The sequence below is a fragment of the Monodon monoceros genome, unplaced genomic scaffold (genome assembly GCF_005190385.1).
Source record: "Monodon monoceros isolate NGI ecotype Baffin Bay Population unplaced genomic scaffold, NGI_Narwhal_1 Super_Scaffold_16, whole genome shotgun sequence".
Taxonomy (NCBI): domain Eukaryota; kingdom Metazoa; phylum Chordata; class Mammalia; order Artiodactyla; family Monodontidae; genus Monodon; species Monodon monoceros.
The window spans coordinates 325,178-346,201 of NW_021703772.1; the positions used below are offsets into that span (position 1 = coordinate 325,178).

Below are 21,024 nucleotides of genomic sequence, written 5' to 3' on the forward strand. Positions count from 1 at the left end.
TTTGGGCCTCACCGCCCCCACCCCTTGCTCCTCTCCTCCCAATGCGAGGAGGCCCGGGCCGTGGTTCCTCAGCCCCTTCTCCCGCCGCGATGGCCCTGGAGGCCGCGTCTTCGGAGCCTGGCTCAGGACACGCCCAACAGAAGCCATGTCCGTCACGAAACTTCAAACAGGACTTTAATTCCAAAGCGAACCCGGGCCTGGAGCCCAGGAGGAAGCGGGGCCGGGCAGGGCTGGCAGTGTGGCGGGAGAGCCCCTCATGGGTGCCTGGCGCTTGGGTCTCCAGCGGTGCGGGCCTCTGTGTGGGCGGCAGGCGGGCGGGCGGCGGCGGGCGGGATGAGATGCGGCGGCCGAGCGCCCCTGCGGGGCCTGTGAGACCGTCCCCCAACTGCAGAATCCTCAAAGGGACAAGATTTCAAAGTCTTCATCTTCTGAGTCAAAGAATCTTTCCAGTCGCTCTACGTCAGAAGAATCTAGAAGGAACACGACAAAACCTCACCAGGTGCCAGGCGTGGCTCAGCCTGGGGTGCGGGCCGAGGAGCAAGGGCCCGTGTGAGCACACCCGCCCCACGAAGGAGCGGTCCTGCCGAGCGCCGGACCGGCCAGGGCGGCCAGGGCGCGGAGGGAGGTCGGAGGGTGCCCGGACCACCCGGCTGAGGCTCCCTCCTCCCGGGCGGGGGGTCCGAGCAGGTAGGAGAGGGGTTCTTGCCCTGTGAGCACAGGGACAAGGGCCTGGGCGGGTGAGGGCATGTGCAGCTGGGGGCAGACACGCCCCTCACCAGAGCCCAGAGGGAAGCAACGGGGGCCAGGAGGGCAAGGGTCCCATCCCAGGAGGGGTGCCCACCCCCTGCACCAGCCAGGTGTGGTGGGGCATCTGTCCTGAGTCTGGCGCTGGCACCCCGACCCCCGCGGTTCCCGTGAGGCGTGGTCTGTAGTCCTCCCCAAGGCAGTCCCTATGTGCTCAGGGCCCCCCGGTGGGTCCCCTTTCCCCACGTGCCACGTACTTGATGCACTCTGGGGGAGGCGCCCCCAAGCCCAGAGCCACCGGGCAGTGGGGACGGAGCCACCTATGCCACATCAGCCAGGAAGCCTGGCCTGGTCCGGCTCTCACGACCAGGGGCCACGGGAGGAGCGCGGGAGGGCCCGGGCGGGCTGCGGGTGTGCTGCCCCAAGCGGGTGGGAGGAGGGAGGGCAGCACCAGCAGCGTCCCTGGTCCCACTCACGAGGGGCTGCCGAGGGGCCGCACAGCGTGAAAGGTCAAAGGCAACTGGGACGGGACCTGGGGAGGTGGAGGGCAGGGCAGAAGCATCACGCAGGCAGCAACCCCCGCCTCAAGACAGGGGACGCCCCCGTCCCCACCTGAGACGAGGCCCTGGGGCATCCGGACTCACCTAAGGACAAGTTCAGGACGTCAGGACAGGCCAAGTGGGAAGGCTGCCGCTCCACCAGCTCAAACATTGGCAGCGCGCCTCCAAGGAGGGACAGCTGTCAGCAGGACACAGCGCGTCAGGGGCCCCGTGGGCGGAGGGAGGCGCCGTGCGCAGGCAGGAAGCCCGCCACCCCTCACCACCCAGACTCGGGACTGGAAATCCCAGTGAGCCTCCAGCAGAGTCTGGCCCCCGCGCTTTGATCACAGCAAGGACGCACCTGGCGTCCAAGGACCAGGCAAGGCGCGCAAGACGCGGTGCAGCCGAGCACCAGCGGAGCAGGGGAGGAAGGACCCTCAGACCCGCACGGGGGCGGGGCCCCACCAACCTTTTTCACTTGCTGGCACCAGTCGTTAAAGTCGTCCTCGGTCCCACAGAAAAACCCCTGAAACCAAAGCCAGCAGTAAGCGGAAAGTGGCACACACGTCAAACCCGCCGGCCCCCGTGCGCGTCCTGGACGTGGTGGCCACCGCACACCTGGCCCCCTTCGCCTCTCCAGCCCCTACGCCCCTCTGCGGGCTGCGTCCACGGCTCCACCCTCGCCCTCTGCCTGGACTGACCGGGGAGTGAGCCGGTCACAATGACAAGTCAGGGCAAAGCAGAGAGCTCGCCCCTCCCCGTGCCCCTGGGGCTGGGCCGCGGGCCTTAGTGGCCCACAGCATGCGGCACAACGGGAATAAGCGGACCCCTCCCGAGGGGACACCAGACGTGCGGACCCCGTCCCCCTGGAGCTACCGTCTGCAGGGCTCCAGGGTTGGGATGAGCTACTGGGAATGCTCAACCCGCCACGTGGAGAAAAAGAAGCCGGGGAACCAGAGAGGCACTCGGGGCTCTTCTCAGGGCCCTGGTGTGAGAACACGCGGGATGTGGCTGGAAGACGGAGGCCTGTTTCCCCGGAGCAGCCGTCCTCCGCGGACGCGTGAGCCAGGATGCGCGCTCCCACCTGACCTGATGTTCACAAGCTCACAGCGGGGGGGGGGGCCCTCCTGTGACAGCGGAGCCCCCACGCGCCAGCCCGCCGCCACCGACCTCAGGGCGCGACCGAGACCCATGGGCAGTGCGTCTGGGGTCGTCCCTTCTCAGGGCCGAGTGCCTCGTCGTGTCCACAACTCAGTTAATCACTCCCCTAGGGGTGTTATGATTCCTATAGGTGTTTTTGGCCTCCTTCAAACCTATTTTGAGAACAACCAACAATTCCAGCCGTGTAATCAGAAGAGAGCAAGCGAGGAGGTTCATTCCTAGGGACCGCCGTGCAGGCTGGGCTACTCTAAAGAGTGAAGACAGACCAAGAAGCCCCGCAGGGGTGCTGCAGGGCAGCGACGCGGGACACTCTCGCGCGCACACGCCTGCCTGGGCTGCACCTGAGGCTGCCATCAGCCCTTCGTGCTCCTTTGAGTTCTAAGCCACGTGAGCATAATACGTATTCCAAAACGCTGAGATTACAGAAACGGGGATGCTTTCCTTCTCATCCTAAAGCAGCAGCAGGACTGGGCACAAATGCCTCGGGACACCCGGGCACAAGCGCGCGCAGCTGGCGACAGCGGGACCAAGTGGGGGACGCACCACGGCGATGGACGGGTCGAGCTCTGCGATGCTCATCCTGCTGGGCGGGTGCTGGCAGTGGAAGCTCTCGTCCGGGATCGGGCAGTGCTCAGCGGCCTGCAGGGCTGGCTGTGTGGTGTGAGGGTCCAGGTAGATGAGTTCCTCACCTGGGCGGGCAGCAGGCAGGTCAGCGGGAGGCGGACAGAGCTGCCTCACCACAGCCACCAGCGCCACGCGGCTGGACGGGAAAAGGGCACACGTCGCACCGGCCAGGTGGGGGCACACTGCCTGTCAAGTGGGGGGGGGGGCTGCCCGAGAGACCACGCCCCTTCCTCCGACATCACTGCAGACCCCACTCACCCACGTAGCCGATGAAGTAGCGGGCACTGTTGGGCTTCCCTCCGATCACGCCCAGGGACTGGGGCATCATGAAGCAGTGCTGCGGGGCGGAAGACAGGCCGGGCCACTGAGTGAGGGGCATCCCGCTCCCCCTGCAGCGCCAGGCGCGGACAACCGCAGACGAAGACCAGACCCACAGGGTGCGGGTTCCGGACGCCGAGGCTGCAGGTCCTCAGGAAAGCCCCGGGCAGCCGGAAGGGACAAGGGGAGGCTGGGGAGGCGCAGACAGGGTTGGCCCAGCCTGCACACACGCCGGGCGGACAGGCACGGGGAGTGGCCGGCGCACCGCGGGGGCGGGGGGCGGAGATGGAGACGGGAGGCCAGCAGCTCCACGTCAGCAAGAGGGGCAAGGGCTGCGGGAGGTGGCAGCAGGGACGAGTGAGCTGGTGGGGGCCGGGGGCCCACAGGGCGGTCAGAGGGCTGGACCGGGCAAGACAGCGACAGCTGGTGCTTTCGGGAGGACGCGGGGCCTCAGCCCCCCAGTGGGCAGGGAGGACAGGCGGGAGGGCACCGGCCAGCACAGACCCACCTTCAGGGTCTCCGCGTAGGCCGCATTGATGTCCGTGAGCCCCAGGCGCAGCGGGACCAGCAGCACCAGCGGTCTCCATGGCGACGGCCTGCTGGCGACCTCGGGCCCAGCCGGGAGCCCGTTACAGCGCGGCTCGGAACCTGCAGGAAGCGCTGCGGCCCCGGCACAAGGCAGGCTGCTCCCGCACAACCTTCCTGAAAAAGGGACACATGCTTTTATGGGCTAAACGAAGTAGGCAGAAGTTCACCCAAGAGAAACAGTTACAGGATTTACACTGTTAACAGGAAACAAGTATAAAAAAGTCAAGTACTTGAAGTAGACCTCGAACTTGGAAAATAAAGTATAACACTAACCCTGCTGCCCAGAGGAAAAAAAATAAATTTGCACATTTTCTATGCGTTTAACTTAAATTTTTTATTGTAAAATAAAGCATACACACAAAATAACGCAAGAAAACATTTACATGCATCTTAGAAGCAATAATAAGACAAGCACCACAGAGCCACCAGCCTGGTGGACGCAGCACTGACCCAGGGCCCCTCTGGTCCCCCCTCAGCAAGGACAGCATCGAGCGATAACTTTTCTCCTTCCTTATTCTTCTGTCTAAACACACTGGGTAATCCTTCAATAATCGGATTAACTACGGGGTTCAGTGGTAGGAGAGAGCCACTCCAGTACCTCAAGCACACCAGGCACCCCGCCCGTGGATCCTAAACACCTTTCCCCACTAAAAGGAACCAGGGGGAAAATGGCTGATTCCAGGGATGGGGCAGGGAATGTACCAGGTGAGCCTGAGTCTAGTTAATGCCAGAAAGAGAACACTGAACAACAAAAACGACAGGACTCTGTCAAAGAGGCAGCTGAATTTGGGACAAGGAGTAAGTAATGACCATAAGGGATAACACCTTGAATTAAAAACAGAATCCACGAAGCTGCTGGCTCTAAAAACAGGTCTTCCAAATGTAAGTAAGGCGAGGGCAGAGGTGAGAACAGAGGGCTCTTCCCAAGAAGAGCGCCAGCAGATAAACTGGAAGGGGTGCACGCACTAGAGAGACCACCGTTTCAGACCCGACGTAGTAAATCCTCAGTGCGTGTAACGTATCCCTTCCAGATCACTCGCGAGCCGCTAGGCACCAGGGGCGCATCCTAAACAGGTGACTGAGGCAGCGCTACTGACAGGGAGCAAGCCGTTTCCGGGTCGCTCTACCGTGGACACCGCCACCAGGCACGCTCCTGGTCAACAGGCCCAATCCAAACCTAAACGGGCCTGTGTCACGAAGCCTCCATAAACTCCAGAAGGCCCAGGCACATACATCTCCTCCATCGGGCTGCTCCTGAGGTGTGTCCTTAAACACACCTGTGGCCTAGTGAGTGACGTGCTCCTGAATCTCCCAGCCGCTCCAGCAAAGTAACAGAGCCAAGGAGACGGTCGTGGGAACCTCCAACCCATAGCCAGTCTGTCGGAAGCACAGGTGACCACCTGCACTGGCCACTGGGGTCTTAAGTTGGGGGCGGGGGGGCAGTCTGTGGGTCTGATGCCACCTCCAGGTGTGCAGACAGGGCCAGAACTGAGCTGAACTGCAGGATGTCTATTCATCTTCACTTTTTATGATCTGGTCACCAGTATTAAAGGTACGTGTTTTCTCCTGAGTTCAGTACACATCAGATTCTGATATGTAGTCTGTAAACTTGACTCTTTTTGACCCAAAAGCTAAAACAGAAGTTTGACATTTCTAGGTAGTAAGAGTTTGTCCTTTTTTCTATCTACTCTGCATTAGTTTATATAAATGTCCCATGGATATTTTTGAAAAGATATGTTCTGCTACCAGAATCTAGGATTTGACACATGTTCCACTAAACTCTCTTTACTGTATTATTCATATCCTTGTAACTTTATTTTTATACATTCGATCTGCCATACTGTCTCTTAATTTACTATAAGTTTTGCTTCGCTGATCCTGAGGCTCTTTTGTGATGAGAACATTTTCCTTGCTGACCAGATGGTCACCACTAGCGCGGCCCCTCTGGTGCCTCTGGAACAAGCGCAGGGAAGCAGGGCTGTCGTTGCTGAGCTCGGGGCTCACTGCATCCTCGCGTGGCCTGTCCCATACAAACGCCCTGTTAGTAAGGGGTGGGTTTCTGGCTGCACCAGGCCCCCATTTGTAGTTTTCTAGCCCCATTAGCATTGTCAACATGTCTAAATTCTCTGCTTTTCCATCAGGAGACCTCGTGAACCCAGGTACTCCTCAGAATTCTAAACACTTCCAGTAGCGCCTGGCATGGCCGGAAGACAAGATGGCCAGGGCCAGTCTGAATCGCCTTCTTCGTGGCGCATCAGGGCACACAGGGCCTTGCAGTCGAACCCAGCACACAGGCGTCAATTATTTGTAACGAAGACACAGAAGCAGCCTGGGCACCAAGTGGCCTTCCGCTCAGCCTGGCCGGCACCGCCCTCAAGGGCCCACGGGCCAGGCAGGGAAGCGAGCTGCCCTGGTCCCGTCCGCCACGACACCGCGCTCTGGTTCACTTACTGATGTCCTCCATCACCACCGTGTTGTCCATCGCTACGTGAACGGCCAGGGCGCTCCACGTGTCGAAGACGGCGAGCTTCCTACCAGAGAGGGCAGAACACACTGATGAGCCTTCACAGCTCGAAGACCTGTGGCCTCTGCGGGCCGCTTCTTCTTGCCCGGGACCCATGCTTGCCACACCCAGCCGCCACCGTGCAGGGCAGGTCCTGTGCAGGAGCCTGCCGGGGTGCCACTTCCCGATCAGGCTGGACACGGGCAACAACCAGAATGTGAGCCCAGGTCTCGGACGCTGCCTGAGGCAGGCCCAGCCCCGTCGTATCCCCCAAGGCCCCTGAGCCAACAGCCGGCTTGAGTTCTCACAGAGAACCTGCGGGTGACAGAGAGCCCAGCAGGGAGTCACCGTGCTGGGTGGGTCACTGTGGCCGAGGAATTACGGTTCTGAAAGAAGAGCAGATTCCGCGACCGAAGGCACGACGGGAGGGCCTCTGAGCTCACCTTAGGGGCTGTGCAGGGGCTCCCCAGGTAAGAGCGCACCCAGCGCACCTGCGGACACGGGTGGAGGGCGGAGGCCCCTGGTCTCCTGGTGGGAAGGCCAGAGCGGATGCCACGTGCAGGGCTCCACTGGCTACCACCCTCCCCGCCCTCCCGGGCTCACCGAGGGCCAGGTGGGCCCCCGTGCTGAGAGACACGGACACACAGGAAACCAAGTCCCAGGAGAGGCTGGCGCTCCACGGGAGCTAAGTGCCTGGGGAAAGCACAGAGCAGGGGCAGAAGGGAGGGCGCTTCTCTGACGCAGGTGCAGGGAGGCCTGGGTGGGAGAGGCCTCGGCGCAGAGGCCCGGGGAGCAACGTGGCAGGCCTTGGGGGGCGCTCCAGGCGAAGGGCACAGCACTGTAGGGGGAGGACAGGGCCGGCACACTGGCCTGTGCCTGCCGCCCTCCCGGGAGCAGCGGGAAGCCCCAGGACAGCTGAGAGAAGAGGAACAGATGGCCAGCGTGTTTCTTGAGTATGTGACTGCTGCAGTTTGGAGGGAGACGCCAGGATGGTAGAGAGAAGGCGGCGAGGGGGGGCCGGGGGCAGGGGCAGGGGGGCAGAGAGCACTGCTCAGAGCTTGGGCACACGCGGGTGGGCTGTGCTGAAGGGAAGAGGGGTCTGGCGTGACCCCAGCTTTTGGCCTGAGCCCCTGGAAGGGTGGTGCTGCGTTCCTGTAGGAGCAGTGGGCTGCGCTGGAGCAGAGGGCAAGGCCAGCTCTGGGTCTGGGCTATTAGGTCAACATGCCCCTTGGGCATCTGAGGGGCACTGCCGAATAAGCGTCTGGTTGTGAGTCTGGAGTTGGGACAAATCAGGAGCTGCGCGTGCGCAAACAGGAGCTGAAAAGCCGCGACCAAAGGCGCGAGACAAGCCCGCAGGGCTCAGCACTGCCAGCAACCAGATGGACAGAGGAGGACGGCTGAGCAGCCCAGGTTTCCAAGGAGCGCGGCAAGCACCCACACCGGGGGCTGCCTGCAGACAGCTGAGTAAGTCGGGGCTGAAACTCGGCCTTGGGACGTGATGATGGAACTGACTGTGACCTCGACCGGGCTGCTTCAGGGCAGCGGGGCTGGGCCAGGACGCTAAAGGGCAGTGGGGGCTGGAAATCCCAGGGGCTGGGCAAGGAGACACAGACACAGTGGGCTTGGGGATCAGCTGGAAGTTGGACAGGAAGCGAAGCAAGTGTCCTAGACCCCAGGAACTGACCCCAGCAGCAGGTGAGGAGGCTCACGCTGGGCCCAGGGTCAAAGGGAGGCGCCCACGGGGACTCCTGCAGCGCGGGAGCAGGCGGCAGAGGCGCGAGGCGGACGCGCGGGGAGCCAAGGCTGAAGACAGCGGTCTCAAGGCAAGGGGATGGGCGGGAGCAGAGGCGGAGGCCCAAGGCAGCCAAAGGCTGCCTGCCTGAGTGCCGTCACCCCACGACCACTTCCCACTTCTCAGGCCACCAGACACCATGGCACAGGAGGGGACGCGAAACACAAGGAGCAAAGGCCCGATCCAGTGGCTGCATCTGGATGAAGGCATTCAGCCTCACTAGAAACGGAAATCCCAATTCGCGAGACCACCGGCACGGTCACCTCTGAGGACCCTCCTGAGGGTCCTGAAAAGAGGACGAGACCCCTTATTTCGTTCAGCAGCAAAGACTGAGGCAAGGCTGAGCACCCCGGACACCCGTGCCGCCCCGCAGGGAGGGCAGGAGCGTGCTCGGCACCTACTTGAGGACCTGGGCGACGGTGTTGGGCCCATACCACTGGCCGATGGACTTGCCCTCGCCGACTCCCATTTGTGCTGCAGGAAACAGAGCCGGTCAGCGGCACACGTGCCCCGCCACCCCCACACCCCTCCCTGCGCCTCACAGAGGCCGATCCCAGCACGTGTGGCGTGAGGCGCGCGTCACAGGAAGCCTGCCTTGGGCACGAGCTCCTGACTGGCACCAGGACGCGTCCTCCCAAAGGGACAGACTCCTCCTCAAGATGTCCCCTCCCCACCGACCTGCACCGGGCAGCAGGACTGGGGACATGACCCAGGCGAGCGAGTTCAGGGCTCTACCCGCACCTCCGTGTACAGGTGGAGACACGACGCTCAGAAGCTGGATTAAGACACAGGAGCGCCCGGACTGCCGGCCGGAGCCCGGGAGGACCAGCCTCCAAAGCCACCAAGTTGGTGTCCAGAGACGGGGCGCCTCACAGCACTTCACCACTGGCCCAGGGCCGTCCCCACCCTGCTGGCCTGTGCCTCACAGCACGCCAGAGCTCTCGGGGACCCGACGCCGCAGCGTCCTGAGGCATGGGCCCGGCGTGCTGCCACCCCCCACCTATCTGGTGGATGGAGTAGCAGCTGTCCTTCCTGTCCAGGAACGCGTGCAGGACGCTGAAGTAGCTGTCCGGCTGCCTCGTCCGCCGCGTCCACCTCCAGTCTACGGGAGACACAGACGAAGTTCAGTTTCACCAAAATACAGGCAAGAAGGTTTCGTTTTTCTAAGGCACTCAAGGCACTCATGGTATCCAAACCTCTCGTGAACCTTTCTAAATTTAAGAACCGAGTTCTCCGGGATTTCAAATACACAGATGCCAACACATCAAGACAAATCCATACAGAAAGGAGAGAATGGCTCAGTAGTTTAAAAATAATTTCTACAAGACAAACGTTTATCAGCATTTCTTTAAAGCCCCTTTCTCTAACCAACGAGAACCACTGGGTCGTCGCTGAAGGAAACCCCAAATCCTAAAGCGTCTCGTGGTGACCCACTCCCGCCGACCTGGCCCCACCACCCTCCTGGCTTCCTGCAGACGTGGCCGCCCCAGGCTGACTCACCTCGGCCCAGGTGCCGGCACACCAGGGCTTGGGCAAAGATCATCTGTCCACACCGCAGCATGCAGCCCCAGCCCGTGTCCGAGGTGGGGCCGGTGCCCCCTGCCGTGGAGGACAGAGAGAGAGAGGCACTCACCGTCAGACCGAGGCCAGGAGCCCACGCACGGGTCACCTCCGCATCAGGCGACACATGCCACGTGAACCTGCTCACACCAAGGCTGCATTTGCTGGGAAGTGAAACGTCCTAACAACCCCCTCAAAATGGGCCAAGACGTGAACAAGTCACAGAGAGAAAAGAATGTCTGGAAACATGGAAAGATGCTCAGCCTCATGAGTAATGCAGAAAACGCCGTCCACCGGCCAGGGCACAGGGAGACTCTGACGCTGGGCACCGCGGTACCAGGTGTGCGTGAGACAGGCCCAAAGATGACAGGAAACAGCGCTGAGACCACGCGGGCCACCGTGGGGGGGCTGCATCCTTTGCCCGCCCCTCCAGCAGCCCCTCCCGCACACACGCGCAGGGGACAAGGCCCGCCTCCTGGGGCAGCGGCGGGATTGGGGGAGGCAGAGCCAGGTGTGCAGAAACAGCCCCAGCCACCCACCCACGCCCCACACGGTCGGCTCCACGCAGCCAAGGCCGACACAGACCACACGGCCGGGAAAGCCACCACGCTCCACCCGATGGCTTTTCCAAACACAGGGCTGCCCTCCAGCCTGCCCTGCCCCTGTGGGTTCAGACACCTATGGGTTCAGGACGCTGTAGGTCAGGTGTCTGTCCTCCTGACCACACAGTGAGCCTCACAGGCCAGGCGACCCCACCCCTGAGTCCAGGGCCAAGTAGGGGTGAAAGGAGAACTTTTGCTGGATGAACCAACATTTCCCGAGCATGTCTGACAAGCCCTGTCACTAGACACTAACCCTGGTGATAATGGCCACACCCCCTACCTTCCAGTGTTCCCAGACGTCGAGTTCTGGCGGACGGATGGAAGCACATCTAGCAGTGGGACCAATCGAGACAGGCCGCCAAGGCAGGGCCGCCTCCTGGTCCCAAACCTCGGCCTGGGGTTCTCCGACTGGCAGAGGCCAGGCGCGGAGCCAGGCCCCATCTGTCCACCTCCAGGGGTACCGCGAGGAGAATCACTTCAATGGAACATGCTTTCATATCACGTGAAACATGTCACATCCACCTTCAGCTCCCACCACAACTAGGTGTGGGAGATACTAGAAAAGGCAACGGGTACGGAGCAAGGGCATCCCAACATCCTGGACCGACAGCAAGAAGCAGGCTGTACAGCTACGACCCAGGACAACACCAGATGCACAGGCACACGAGCCCCTGGGGAGCAGCAGGCCGCAGCGTGACCATGACATGCCACACCGCTTCCCGCCCCGTTCTGCTCTACGTTTCCAATGCCGGTCGTGACCCATTATCCAGATTTTAGGCCCCAGTAATAGAGTGTGGCTTACAGTCAGAAACAGCACTGCCTCAGCAGAATCAGGGGCCCTGGGTTTGGAATCCAGCTCTGCCACCACCAGGCGCAAGACCTCAGCCGGTTTATTTAACTAGGGTTGCCTCAGGATGACACCAAGTGACAAGTACTTGACACACTGAAGTCAAAGCTAGAAACCTAAGTTTTCCTCTTGAATCACATGCACTTCATCCCACGTTGTAACAGACAGTACTCACCAATGGCCGGGAAGTTCTTCCTGTATGTAAACCAAAGTCTCGAGGCCACATCGGCCAAGATCTCGTCCTTTTCTAGAGAGCGTTCGAGAGAAGAAACATGCACACACAGCTGTAAGTTTCCAGGGCACATGTTACAGAGAGACAGCAGATAACTACCACCACCAAACAGTCCTTTCTGCAGACTGAGCACGCAGAGCACAGCAGGCTCCGGCAGGGCTGGTACCTGTGAAGATGCTGTACTTTCTACCCAGGATCCAAAGAGGCTCCGAGGTTTCGGGGAAATCTTCAAACTCAGCAAATCGGAGAGTGTCGTAGGTCAGAGTAGCTATGGAAAGCAAAGACACACTCTGATGACAGTTCTATGATTTCATAAAACAATATCAGAGATAATTTATAGCATCTCCGTACAAAGAGCCCACGTGGAATTCTGTATCTCAGTGCACCAGCCACACCACTACACTGAGAAATCAAACACTCGCGACGTGGCAGCGGCCCTGCACCCACTTCCTGAGCCTCTCAAATTCAAGACAGAGTCATTGTCTGGCAGACCCAAGGATGAGAGACCAGCTGGGGGCCAGGCCCAGGGCACAGAAAGGAGGGGAAAAAAAGGCACCTGATTTAAGCCCTTAACTGGTTTAGATTTAACTCTAAAAAGACAAAAACACAAGAGCCCAAACCTTTATCTCTGTACACGAGGGCGGCCCCAGATGGCACAGAAGGTCGAGCAAGCTCTCCTGGCCGTCCCAGGGCTCCCAGGCCATCCCGACTTCTGGGTTAGGAGCCGTAATGCAGTGAGCAGCAGAGGGGCAGAGCGCTACTCCCGGGAGGGACACTGACCTCCCGAAACTAGTGCAAAGCCCTTGAAGGCCCCGGCTGCCGCGAGGCCTGGAACCTGGGGGGTGTACCCCGACTTCCTAAGGAGGTGCCGTGTGTGCAGCAGCGTCCACCTGCTGTGTGTCCAAGGCCTGAGCGCCTCCTCTGTGAGCACCCCCTTCTGTGTGGCTTCCACAGAGAAGCTCGAGAGGCCGTGTCCCTACCGCCCTGGAGCTCCGGCAGAGGACACCCTCCCTCTGCACACGGCCCCGGAGGCGACAGAGCTCAGCCACTGCCCGCGAGGTGAGGGGCACACAGTGTGTCCCGGGTACCCCATCTCCCCAGCTGCTGCCTCACCAGCTCCACAGTGCTCTCTTACCCTTCACCTGCACCCAACTCTTTGGAAAATCAAAGATATTAAATGCGTTTCCCCCACACCGGAGTTTATTTTTCAACAGCCCTACCTTTCGGTAAAAATGACATATGCTATTTATAAAAAAAAATAAAACCCCCGAAGACTACAAAATGTAAAAAATCACCCTCAGCTTCGTGCCCAGCACTGACTCTCCTTCCAGAAGCCTGTATGTGTAGATCCATAAATGAAGCCACGCCGCACCTGTGGTTTCTTCTTCATCCTTTTCCACGTGGTGGTCACAGCACCCCACCCAGATGTCTCAGGGCCTCACAGTGTCCTGCTGCACGCACATCCCTGCCAGCCCACATCCCACAACCTCCCAGCTCTGGCCCTCACAGGCTGGAGGCTCCCGAGCAGGCACTTAGCCTCTTGGTGTGGAAAGCCCCTCACCCATAAGACGGAACATATAACAGGATGCCCTGGCAGCGCAGCGCTGAAGTGTCCCTGAAACCCTTCCCATGAGGGGCTCACGAGGAGGCTGGCAGACAAAAGGCTCCAAGGTCAGCTGGTGTCACTAACATCAAGGACGAAGACAAGCCATTCTACTACATCCGAAAGGATTAACTGGATGCACAGCAAATTCACAGTCACAGGGCTGGGATAGCAGCACTCACTGAACGAACAAATCCGCTTCAACAGAAGGCCCTGTGTTCACCGCTTCAAGAATGCTCAAACTGGGACTTCCCTGGTGTCCAGTGGTTAAGAATACGCCTTCCAATACAGGGGACGCAGGTTCGATCCCTGGTCGGGGTACTGAGATGCCATATGCCGCGGGGCAACTAAGCCCGCGCACTGCAACTACTGAGCCCGCGAGCTGCAACAAAAGATACCCCATACTGCAACTAAGACCTGACGCAGCCAAAAATAATTAATTTTTTTAAAAAAAGGGATCCTCCCCCTTGCAAAAAGAAAAAAAAAATAGAATTCTCGAACGTTGGGAACCCAGACCCAGCTCTGCCTTTTTTCTTTTCACCTGAAATCCTACAGGGTCAGAGGAGTCCTGTGCTTCCAGAGCAAGCTCTGCTGCCCAGAGGGCTGGGTGCAAGGCAGGGAACATGTCTTTCCAGACATTCTTTTCTCTCTGATGTGTCTGCTTGTCCACACCTCTCCAGACGATGTCAGCCAGGCCGCTTTGGGATCGGGGTAAATAATTTAATGTCCAAGTTTCTCTCTTCCCTTTTTTACATAAGATTACTTGTTTCTGCAGGTGATTATAAAAACCGAGTTGAGATGAGTTAAAGTTCTACCTTTTCAAGGAGCTGAAAACATCATGTGTCTCTGCTGCCCCTCAAAAGCCACCCCACATCTTCAGAAAGCACAGCCTTCTCTGACCTCGAGGCTTAAACGATACGTACACTCAAAACCCACAAAGATGACTCCAAGAAAAAAGCACGCAAACAAGACCTGATTTCAACTGACAGCGCTGTGGGACTGTATCTCTCACCCTGCTAGACCGAGACCCCAGGAGACTGCAGCCTTGAACTGAGGGCAGACATGCCTTCTAAACGCTGGAGGCTCTGAGCGACAGAGGGACGCGGCACACATCAAAGGACTGTTGAGACACTCCTGAGACACCTAGCTTCCCACAGTGAGAAAACTACCACCACGAGGGAGACAAGCAGATAAGGAAGAGAAGGAAACAAGGCTCGTTCTGAAAGCCAGGTGACGACGGCCGGCCGCCCTGCAGCGGAGGGGATTTTTCACCTCCAAAGACACCACATGCAAAGCAGGCACATCTCTCAGGGTAACGAGCCAACTTTACAGGCAACAAAGCCAACTTCAGAGGGAAGGTAGTAACAGGTATCCTACCTATTAAGTTAGAACACATCACCGAGCTTCCTGCTGTAACTAACAGAATGACGGCTGTGCAGTCTCAGCCTTTAGAGTCCTCACTGCGTGAGGCACCTGAAGGGAAAAAATGGGCAAGGTGGCAGCCGCAGGGCCCGGCAGCTCAGGTGCGGCCGGGAGGTGACAATGCAGGTGGTCCCCGAGTCCCTTGGGCCCACACCTCCCTGCTCCTCCTGATGGCAGGACCATCCGAGGCCTGCCCCCTGTTGGGTGTGGGTCACACCTGCCTCTTGAACCAGCCGCGGACACCCCGCAGGCCCTGCTCCCCTCTCCGGGCCACACGGGGCACCGGGCAGAGCATCCGGCCAGCGCGCGGGGCCAGAAGTCCGTCGCTCCCCCCGTGGGAACCCTCCGCGCCTGTTTCCTCGCTGGTAAAGCAGGAGTGGTGCTGCTTTCCTCGAGGCTCACGGGAGGAAGAAACACGTCAACACACAAGAAGAGCTCCGATCCTCACTGGGTGGCGATGGGCAGCGCACACGGGGCATCGCTGAAGCGGGTAGGAGACCTCGTCTCCAAGGCCCGCGACCACAGGGAGGTGCAACACCCGGGACGATGTCCACCGCCCGAGTGACTTTACCTGACCCGGACCCGGTAACGGAGCCCGATCGCAAGGGCAGGGCCGCCGGCCACTTCCCGGGCTGCTTCACTGTCCTCAGGCTTCCACCCCGGGAAGCAGCACAGAGACGGACCTGCGGCGGCTTCAACCAGAAGAGCGGTGAGCGGAGGGCTTCTCGTTCCCGGGCCGCTGTCAGAAAGTCCCCGCGGGCCTGCGCAGAGGACGGGACCAACCCTCCCTCCTGACACCCACCCGCGAGGCCACGGGCCGGGGCACCTGGACCGGACCCCCAGCTCCCTGACCTTCGGCTCAGCCTGTGTAACGGAGAAATGAAAGACTTTTCTGAATTCCATTCACCTCCAGTGTTCAACTTCCTAATTTGTATTAAGATTTGATTTTGGAGACAGAGAACCCACACGCTAGCTGTATGACACCCGACTCAAATCTCTAAGCCTCAGTTTCCTCACCCACGAAATGGGGAGAAGCTGCCAGCTCTGCCCAGTGGGCTGAGAGCACAGGACGGGTTCCAGCACCGTGGGCAATCCCCAGCCATGGCTCTGAGCACCTCCTGTGCCTCTTCCTCGTGTGATCTCAGACCTCATTACTTACAAGAGGAAACTAAATTACCCCTTCCCTGAACCAAACAACACTTTTGTTTTATCATCGGTATTAATTTAGCCACAAATATGTATTCATGTTTGTGCAGAACAGAAAACATTACAGAACACCAGTCCAGAAAAGACTCCAACAGAAAAACTAATACTTTTCCCTTTTAAAACTAAAGTTCGCAATCACTGAGCTTCACAGAGGCCGACCAACACGAGGAGCCCACCCCTCGAAGGTTCGTCATCGACTGTTCTCAGGCTGACCAGCTCCACTGGGGATTGAGGCCAGCAGCCTCCGCACTCCGCCCAGAGGGCTACCTCGTCTCACACCACAGCCCTGTGATAACCTCAGCACCTTCACATCCGACATCATTTCATTTGAAGTTCACACACCTCCTGAGTTAAAAGGAGCCCAACTTCCCAAAGAATGCCAGTCTCCAGAGGCCCAGATAATGATTTTAATTTTTTTAAATCTTTTTTTAATTTAATTTTTTTTGTTATTAATTAATTAATTAATTTTGGGCCACATCGGGTCTTTGTTGCTGCACACAGACTTTCTCTAGTTGCGGCGAGCTGGGGCTACTCTTCATTGCAGTACACGGGCTTCTTATTACGGTGGCTTCTCTTGTTGCAGAGGACGGGCTCTAGGCACGCGGGCTCAGCAGTTGTAGCTCAGTAGTTGTGGCGCACGGGCTTAGTTGCTCTGCGGCATGTGGGATCTTCCCGGACCAGGGCTTGAACCTGTGTCCCCTGCACTGGCAGGCGGATTCTTAACCACTGCGCCACCAGGGAAGTCCCATGATTTTAATTTGAAATAAGATGACACACAGAAGAAGCAAGACAGGCACCATCCACCTTGAGAAAGAAGCCTTTTAGAAACACCTTTCCCACCTGGTCACCTGGGTCCCAAACGCCTGATTTTCCACCTCTTCCTCCCTAGGGTGTCCCTGATCACACCCAGAAGAGGAAGTGGAAAGCCTTTTAACAGAATGGCAATTCCATTTTTAAAATGTTTCAATTTAATGTTATTAATATGATAGAAAATAGCAAACTGTGCTCCATAAATGTAACCACATGACAGTCCCAATTACATAACTCAACCAGGGAGAACGACAAAAATCATGCACCATTACTTTTCTTTTAGAGCTAAGTGTAATGTACCACATTTCAAAGACATTTCCTCAAAATGCTTATGCTTCTGAGAGATTATACTCCGTAAATACATATATTATATATGCTTTATGAATAAAATTAAAACAAGGAATCTTCCTTTCCTTCAGAAAATGCTTATGTTTAAGATAACAGGTTTGCAAATAGTTTTTTCCAATCCCAAATAGTTTATATGAAAACGCTGGTGGTTCAGTTCCAAATGAAAAAAGGAAGGAAGGGAAGGAGAATGGAAGGGAAGAAAAGCTGGAACTTCAGCGGCATGAGAATACTGTACACGCCGCTTCAGTGGCCACGCTGGACAGAGCGTCCACAGCGAGCCCTGCTGCCCTGCAGTGAGCTGCCCTCATCAGCCACACTTGACTCCAACACACTGCATTTCCGTTACAGACTCTGCAGCCCAGGAACGTCTACAGGACAGGGATGTGTGCGTTAACACCAATTCAAGTTCTGCTTCTTCAATGGCCAGCCACATACCAGACACAATCTGGTAAAGTACCAGAGATGAAGCACAAGACACCAGCTCTGTCTTCAAGGAACAGACAGCGTGTTGATTTAAGTGCCAACTGGAGCGGGGTTTTTTTGGCTGCGTTGGGTCTTCGTTGCTGCGCGCGGGCCTTCTCTAGTTGTGACGAGCAGGGGTTGCTCTTCGTTGCGGTGCGCGGGCTTCTCATTGCGGTCGCATCTCTTGTTGCGGAGCACGAGCTCTAGGCATGCAGGCTCAGTAGTTGTGGCTCACGGGCTCTAGAGCGCAGGCTCAGTAGTTGTGGCGCACAGGCTTCGTTGCTCCGCGGCATGTGGGATCTTCCTGGACCAGGGCTCAAACCTGTGTCCCCTGCGTTGGCAGGCAGATTCCCAACCACTGCACCACCGGGGAAGCCCCTCGAGCGTGTCTGAACGGACAGTGCTTGGGGCCTGCCTGCCACATTCAGACCTCTATGCAGCAGCCCCAGGGCCCCATCCCCAGCTCTGTCTCTCTCCTCCCACACTCAGACCCTCAGTGACCTCATCCAAAGTGGCCCCCCGCACACTTCTACCTCCAGCCCCGCCCTCCTCCCTCAGCTCCAGGCCTGCAGACCCAAGGCTCTCTGGACGTCACAACATGGACATCTAGCAGGTACCTCATGGTCACCATGTACAAGACCAAACTCCTAACAGCTCCCCACCAAGCGGGATCTCCCCACCAAGCGGGATCTCCCCACCAAGCGGGATCTCCCCACGTCTCCCCACCTGAGTTTCTCAGCTCAAGCCATAACCTCACCATCTCCAGCCCCTCCCTCTCCACCCCGCCCTCGCCACGTCCCACTGGTACAGTCCCACTGTCTCAACCTGCAGAGGCAGCCAGAGGTCAACGCCCTCTCCCCACGCTGACCGAGGCCTCCAAGGGTTCGCGCGCAGCGTACTGCAACAGCCTCCTAACTGGTCTCCTGGCCTCGCTGCTGCCCGTCTGCAGGAGAGCAGCCCGAGCAAGTCGCGTTACTCCTCCTCTCAAAGTCTCCGAAGTATCTTCCGCCCGCTCGGACGCCCTCACCACGATCCAACAAGGCCTCACCTGGGCCGCATCGCTGCTCCGCCTTCAGCTCTCTCACCCCCACCCACTGTACCCTGGCCTCACTGGCCACTGGATGCTCCCGGAGCAGGACGCCTGCCCTCCCCTAGCACTGCTTCTGAGTCCTGGTCAAAAGTTACCTCTGTGGTGAGACCTTTCCGGGCCATCCTGGCGACTCCAAACCCCTCCTGTTTGACCCACATCACCCGCCCACGAGCCACACCGTGGGTGTCATGTCTAGCATGTCAGCCAGCACACGGTTTTTATCTATTTTGTTCATTTCTCTAGCCCCAGGGTCTAGAACAATGCCAGACACAAACCCACACTCAGTAATAAGTATAGTCATTGAACGGATGACTATAAAAACAACCAGGAACTGCATAACATCTGGCAAGGAAGGCAGAATCTGTAAGGACTCCAGGGATCAGGGGAGGCTGGACCATTAATCCTCCTAAAAGGTGGTACAGCACCACAGCAGAAAGAAACTCTCCGCAACACCCTGCAAATGTCATACACGCTTTTATTAGCACCAGGAGAGGCCTTCAAACGTGAACAGCTTTTCTGCTTTGAAGCACTGATCTGTGTCCCATGAGGTATCGCCATGTGGCTACTCAACTTTAACGTGATGGTTTTCACGTTTAACGTAAAACGACCATCACAAAACTGTGCCTTCCACCCTAACCGAGTCTCCCAATGAATGCTCTTAGGCTCCCGAGCAGTCATAACCTAAAAGAAAGTAGATGACTAAGTAATTCTATTCCTTCCCTGACCCCGGGCCTAGTACTTTTTCTGTTTTGAACAACTTCACAATACTTCTGGTTAACATCATGTTTCGGGAGTCATGGCTACCATTCTGTCCTACTACCTTGTGACTTAAGTGACAAGATGCCACAAGTCACTGAAATATTGGCCATACAGGTCTATATTACAGTTTCCAAACTGAGAGTTCACTAAATTTACACTGCAGCTACCAGGAAAAAAAAAAAAAAATGAGGCAAAAACAATGCCATCCAGAATGATAGGTGGAATTAAACCAGAAGAAAGTTTTTACAGATGTGGGGATACTTGAATACAAATCACTCCCTACAAGTTACAAAAGAACTAAAACTGCTGTGGGATGAAAAAGAGGGCCTTTCAAGGTGTAAGAATGCTTTCAAGGATACTGGACAAATATCCAAAATAGCGTGCCAGCAAAAATTAGACAATTCTCCCCCCTGGAGCAGAAACATGATGAAACAGAGCAAAACAGCACATCCACAGATGTACACATACGTACGTATACGCACACACCCTCCCACCCCAGCCCCCACACACTTTGTGTTAGAGAATTAAGACATGATAAGATGGATTCAGTCAATCTTTTCAGTCACGGAAAACGCTTAGATCACCTACTGGTTACTGAATTTGAAAAAAAAAAAATGCGTATGGTTTGAGTGGTGGAGTATGTTGCTCGCCTCCAGCCCACCCCCTTAACTTTATAAGAGTGAAAGTTTCCCCTTCGTAACTCCTAGCGAACGGACAAAAGCTTCCCCACCGCGATGTCATGGACCGGCTCCGCCCGGCCTCCAGCACCGCTCGGCGTCCCCACCCGCCGTCCCGGACGCCGCGCTGCCCCGATCGTCCGAGCCGGCCGCGGGCCCGGGGGACCGGCCGCCTGGGCGCTGTGGGCAGCCCGGAAAAGAGCGAGACACGCAAACGGGGCTGTCAGACCCGCGCCGGCCTCCCGCGGACGCCGCCCGCGCCCCGCTCCGCCCCAGGGCCCCGCTCCGCCCCGCGCCCAGGCCGCGCCGGCGAAGCCCCGGCCCAGACCTCGGCGCCAAGCTGCCCGGCGAGCGCCGCCCCGGTCCCCCCGCGCCCCGCCGGCCCTCACCTGCGTCCATCTTCCCTCCAGAGCCTCCGACTGAGCCCGGCGTCGCTCCGACGGTTCCGCAGAGAGACGCGACGGGCCGCCGCCGTGGCCAATCCGGACCGAACGGGTGCGGGCGCGGGCGGGGCCGGAAGTACGCGACGGAAGTGCGCCGCCGCCATCTTGGCGTACGGCGGACCCAGCGCGGAGGCCCGGGCCCGCGCGCTCGGCTCCACGGCGGCCTGCGTCGTGCTTCCGGGAATCCCAGCAGCGACCCACCGGGGCAGCGGAAGCAGGCGCGAGCGGGCAGCAGGGCACCGGGGCGGGCTCGTGAGCCCGTCGTGCGCTCAGGCCCGCCGGCGCGGCCATCTTGCCGTACGGATGCCCCCCATGCGCTATGTCGCCGCAGGGCGCTGCCGGCCCGGGGCGCCCCCGCCCACCCTAGACGCCGCGAGCCGCGGGCTGCGCCCCGCCAGGTGCCGGGTATCCAGGGCGCGCCGAGGACCGGGCCTGGCGGCCGGGCGGCGGGCGGCCGGGCGCCGCCATCTTGCCGTACGGCGGGAGCCGCGGGGCTGGCTCCCACGTCCCGCAGCCGTGTCGCCGCGCGCCCTCCCCTCGGGGCGGTCCCGCCCGGGGCTCGGCGCGGCGAGACGAGGGCCGGAGCCTGGCGGCGGCGCGGCGGCCCGAGGCCCGAGATGGTGATCTGCTGCGCGGCCGCGAACTGCTCCAACCGGCAGGGCAAGGGGGAAAAGCGCGCCGTCTCCTTCCACAG

The 21,024-nt window shown here is 58.7% G+C and overlaps 2 protein-coding genes across 7 annotated transcripts in view; one reads left to right on the top strand and one right to left on the bottom strand.

The window, feature by feature from the left end:
- Positions 1 to 216: 216 nt before the first annotated feature.
- Positions 217 to 20,374, bottom strand: ATG4B (autophagy related 4B cysteine peptidase). Of its 6 annotated transcripts, none has more exons than XM_029225333.1 (14): positions 20,277 to 20,363; positions 11,677 to 11,778; positions 11,454 to 11,525; positions 9,770 to 9,868; positions 9,270 to 9,371; positions 8,671 to 8,743; positions 6,426 to 6,505; positions 3,895 to 4,088; positions 3,327 to 3,405; positions 2,988 to 3,133; positions 1,753 to 1,809; positions 1,389 to 1,482; positions 1,002 to 1,276; positions 256 to 470 (listed from the first exon to the last, which is right to left on the bottom strand). In XM_029225333.1, the coding sequence occupies exons 1-13, from the start codon at positions 20,284 to 20,286 to the stop codon at positions 1,065 to 1,067; spliced, it is 1,320 nt and encodes a 439-aa protein (XP_029081166.1). In that variant the 5' UTR covers positions 20,287 to 20,363; the 3' UTR covers positions 256 to 470; positions 1,002 to 1,064. The 6 variants fall into 6 exon arrangements, with proteins under 6 accessions (XP_029081170.1, XP_029081166.1, XP_029081167.1 ...); XM_029225334.1 differs by having other exon boundaries at positions 10,712 to 11,525; positions 20,277 to 20,328; XM_029225336.1 differs by lacking the exon at positions 20,277 to 20,363 and adding an exon at positions 10,712 to 10,737.
- Positions 20,375 to 20,886: 512 nt separating this feature from the next.
- Positions 20,887 to 21,024, top strand: part of THAP4 (THAP domain containing 4) — a 40,696-nt gene continuing 40,558 nt past the window's right edge. The window contains exon 1 of the mRNA XM_029226133.1: positions 20,887 to 21,024. Within this exon, the coding sequence (XP_029081966.1) occupies positions 20,948 to 21,024 (77 nt within the window). The 5' untranslated portion in view covers positions 20,887 to 20,947.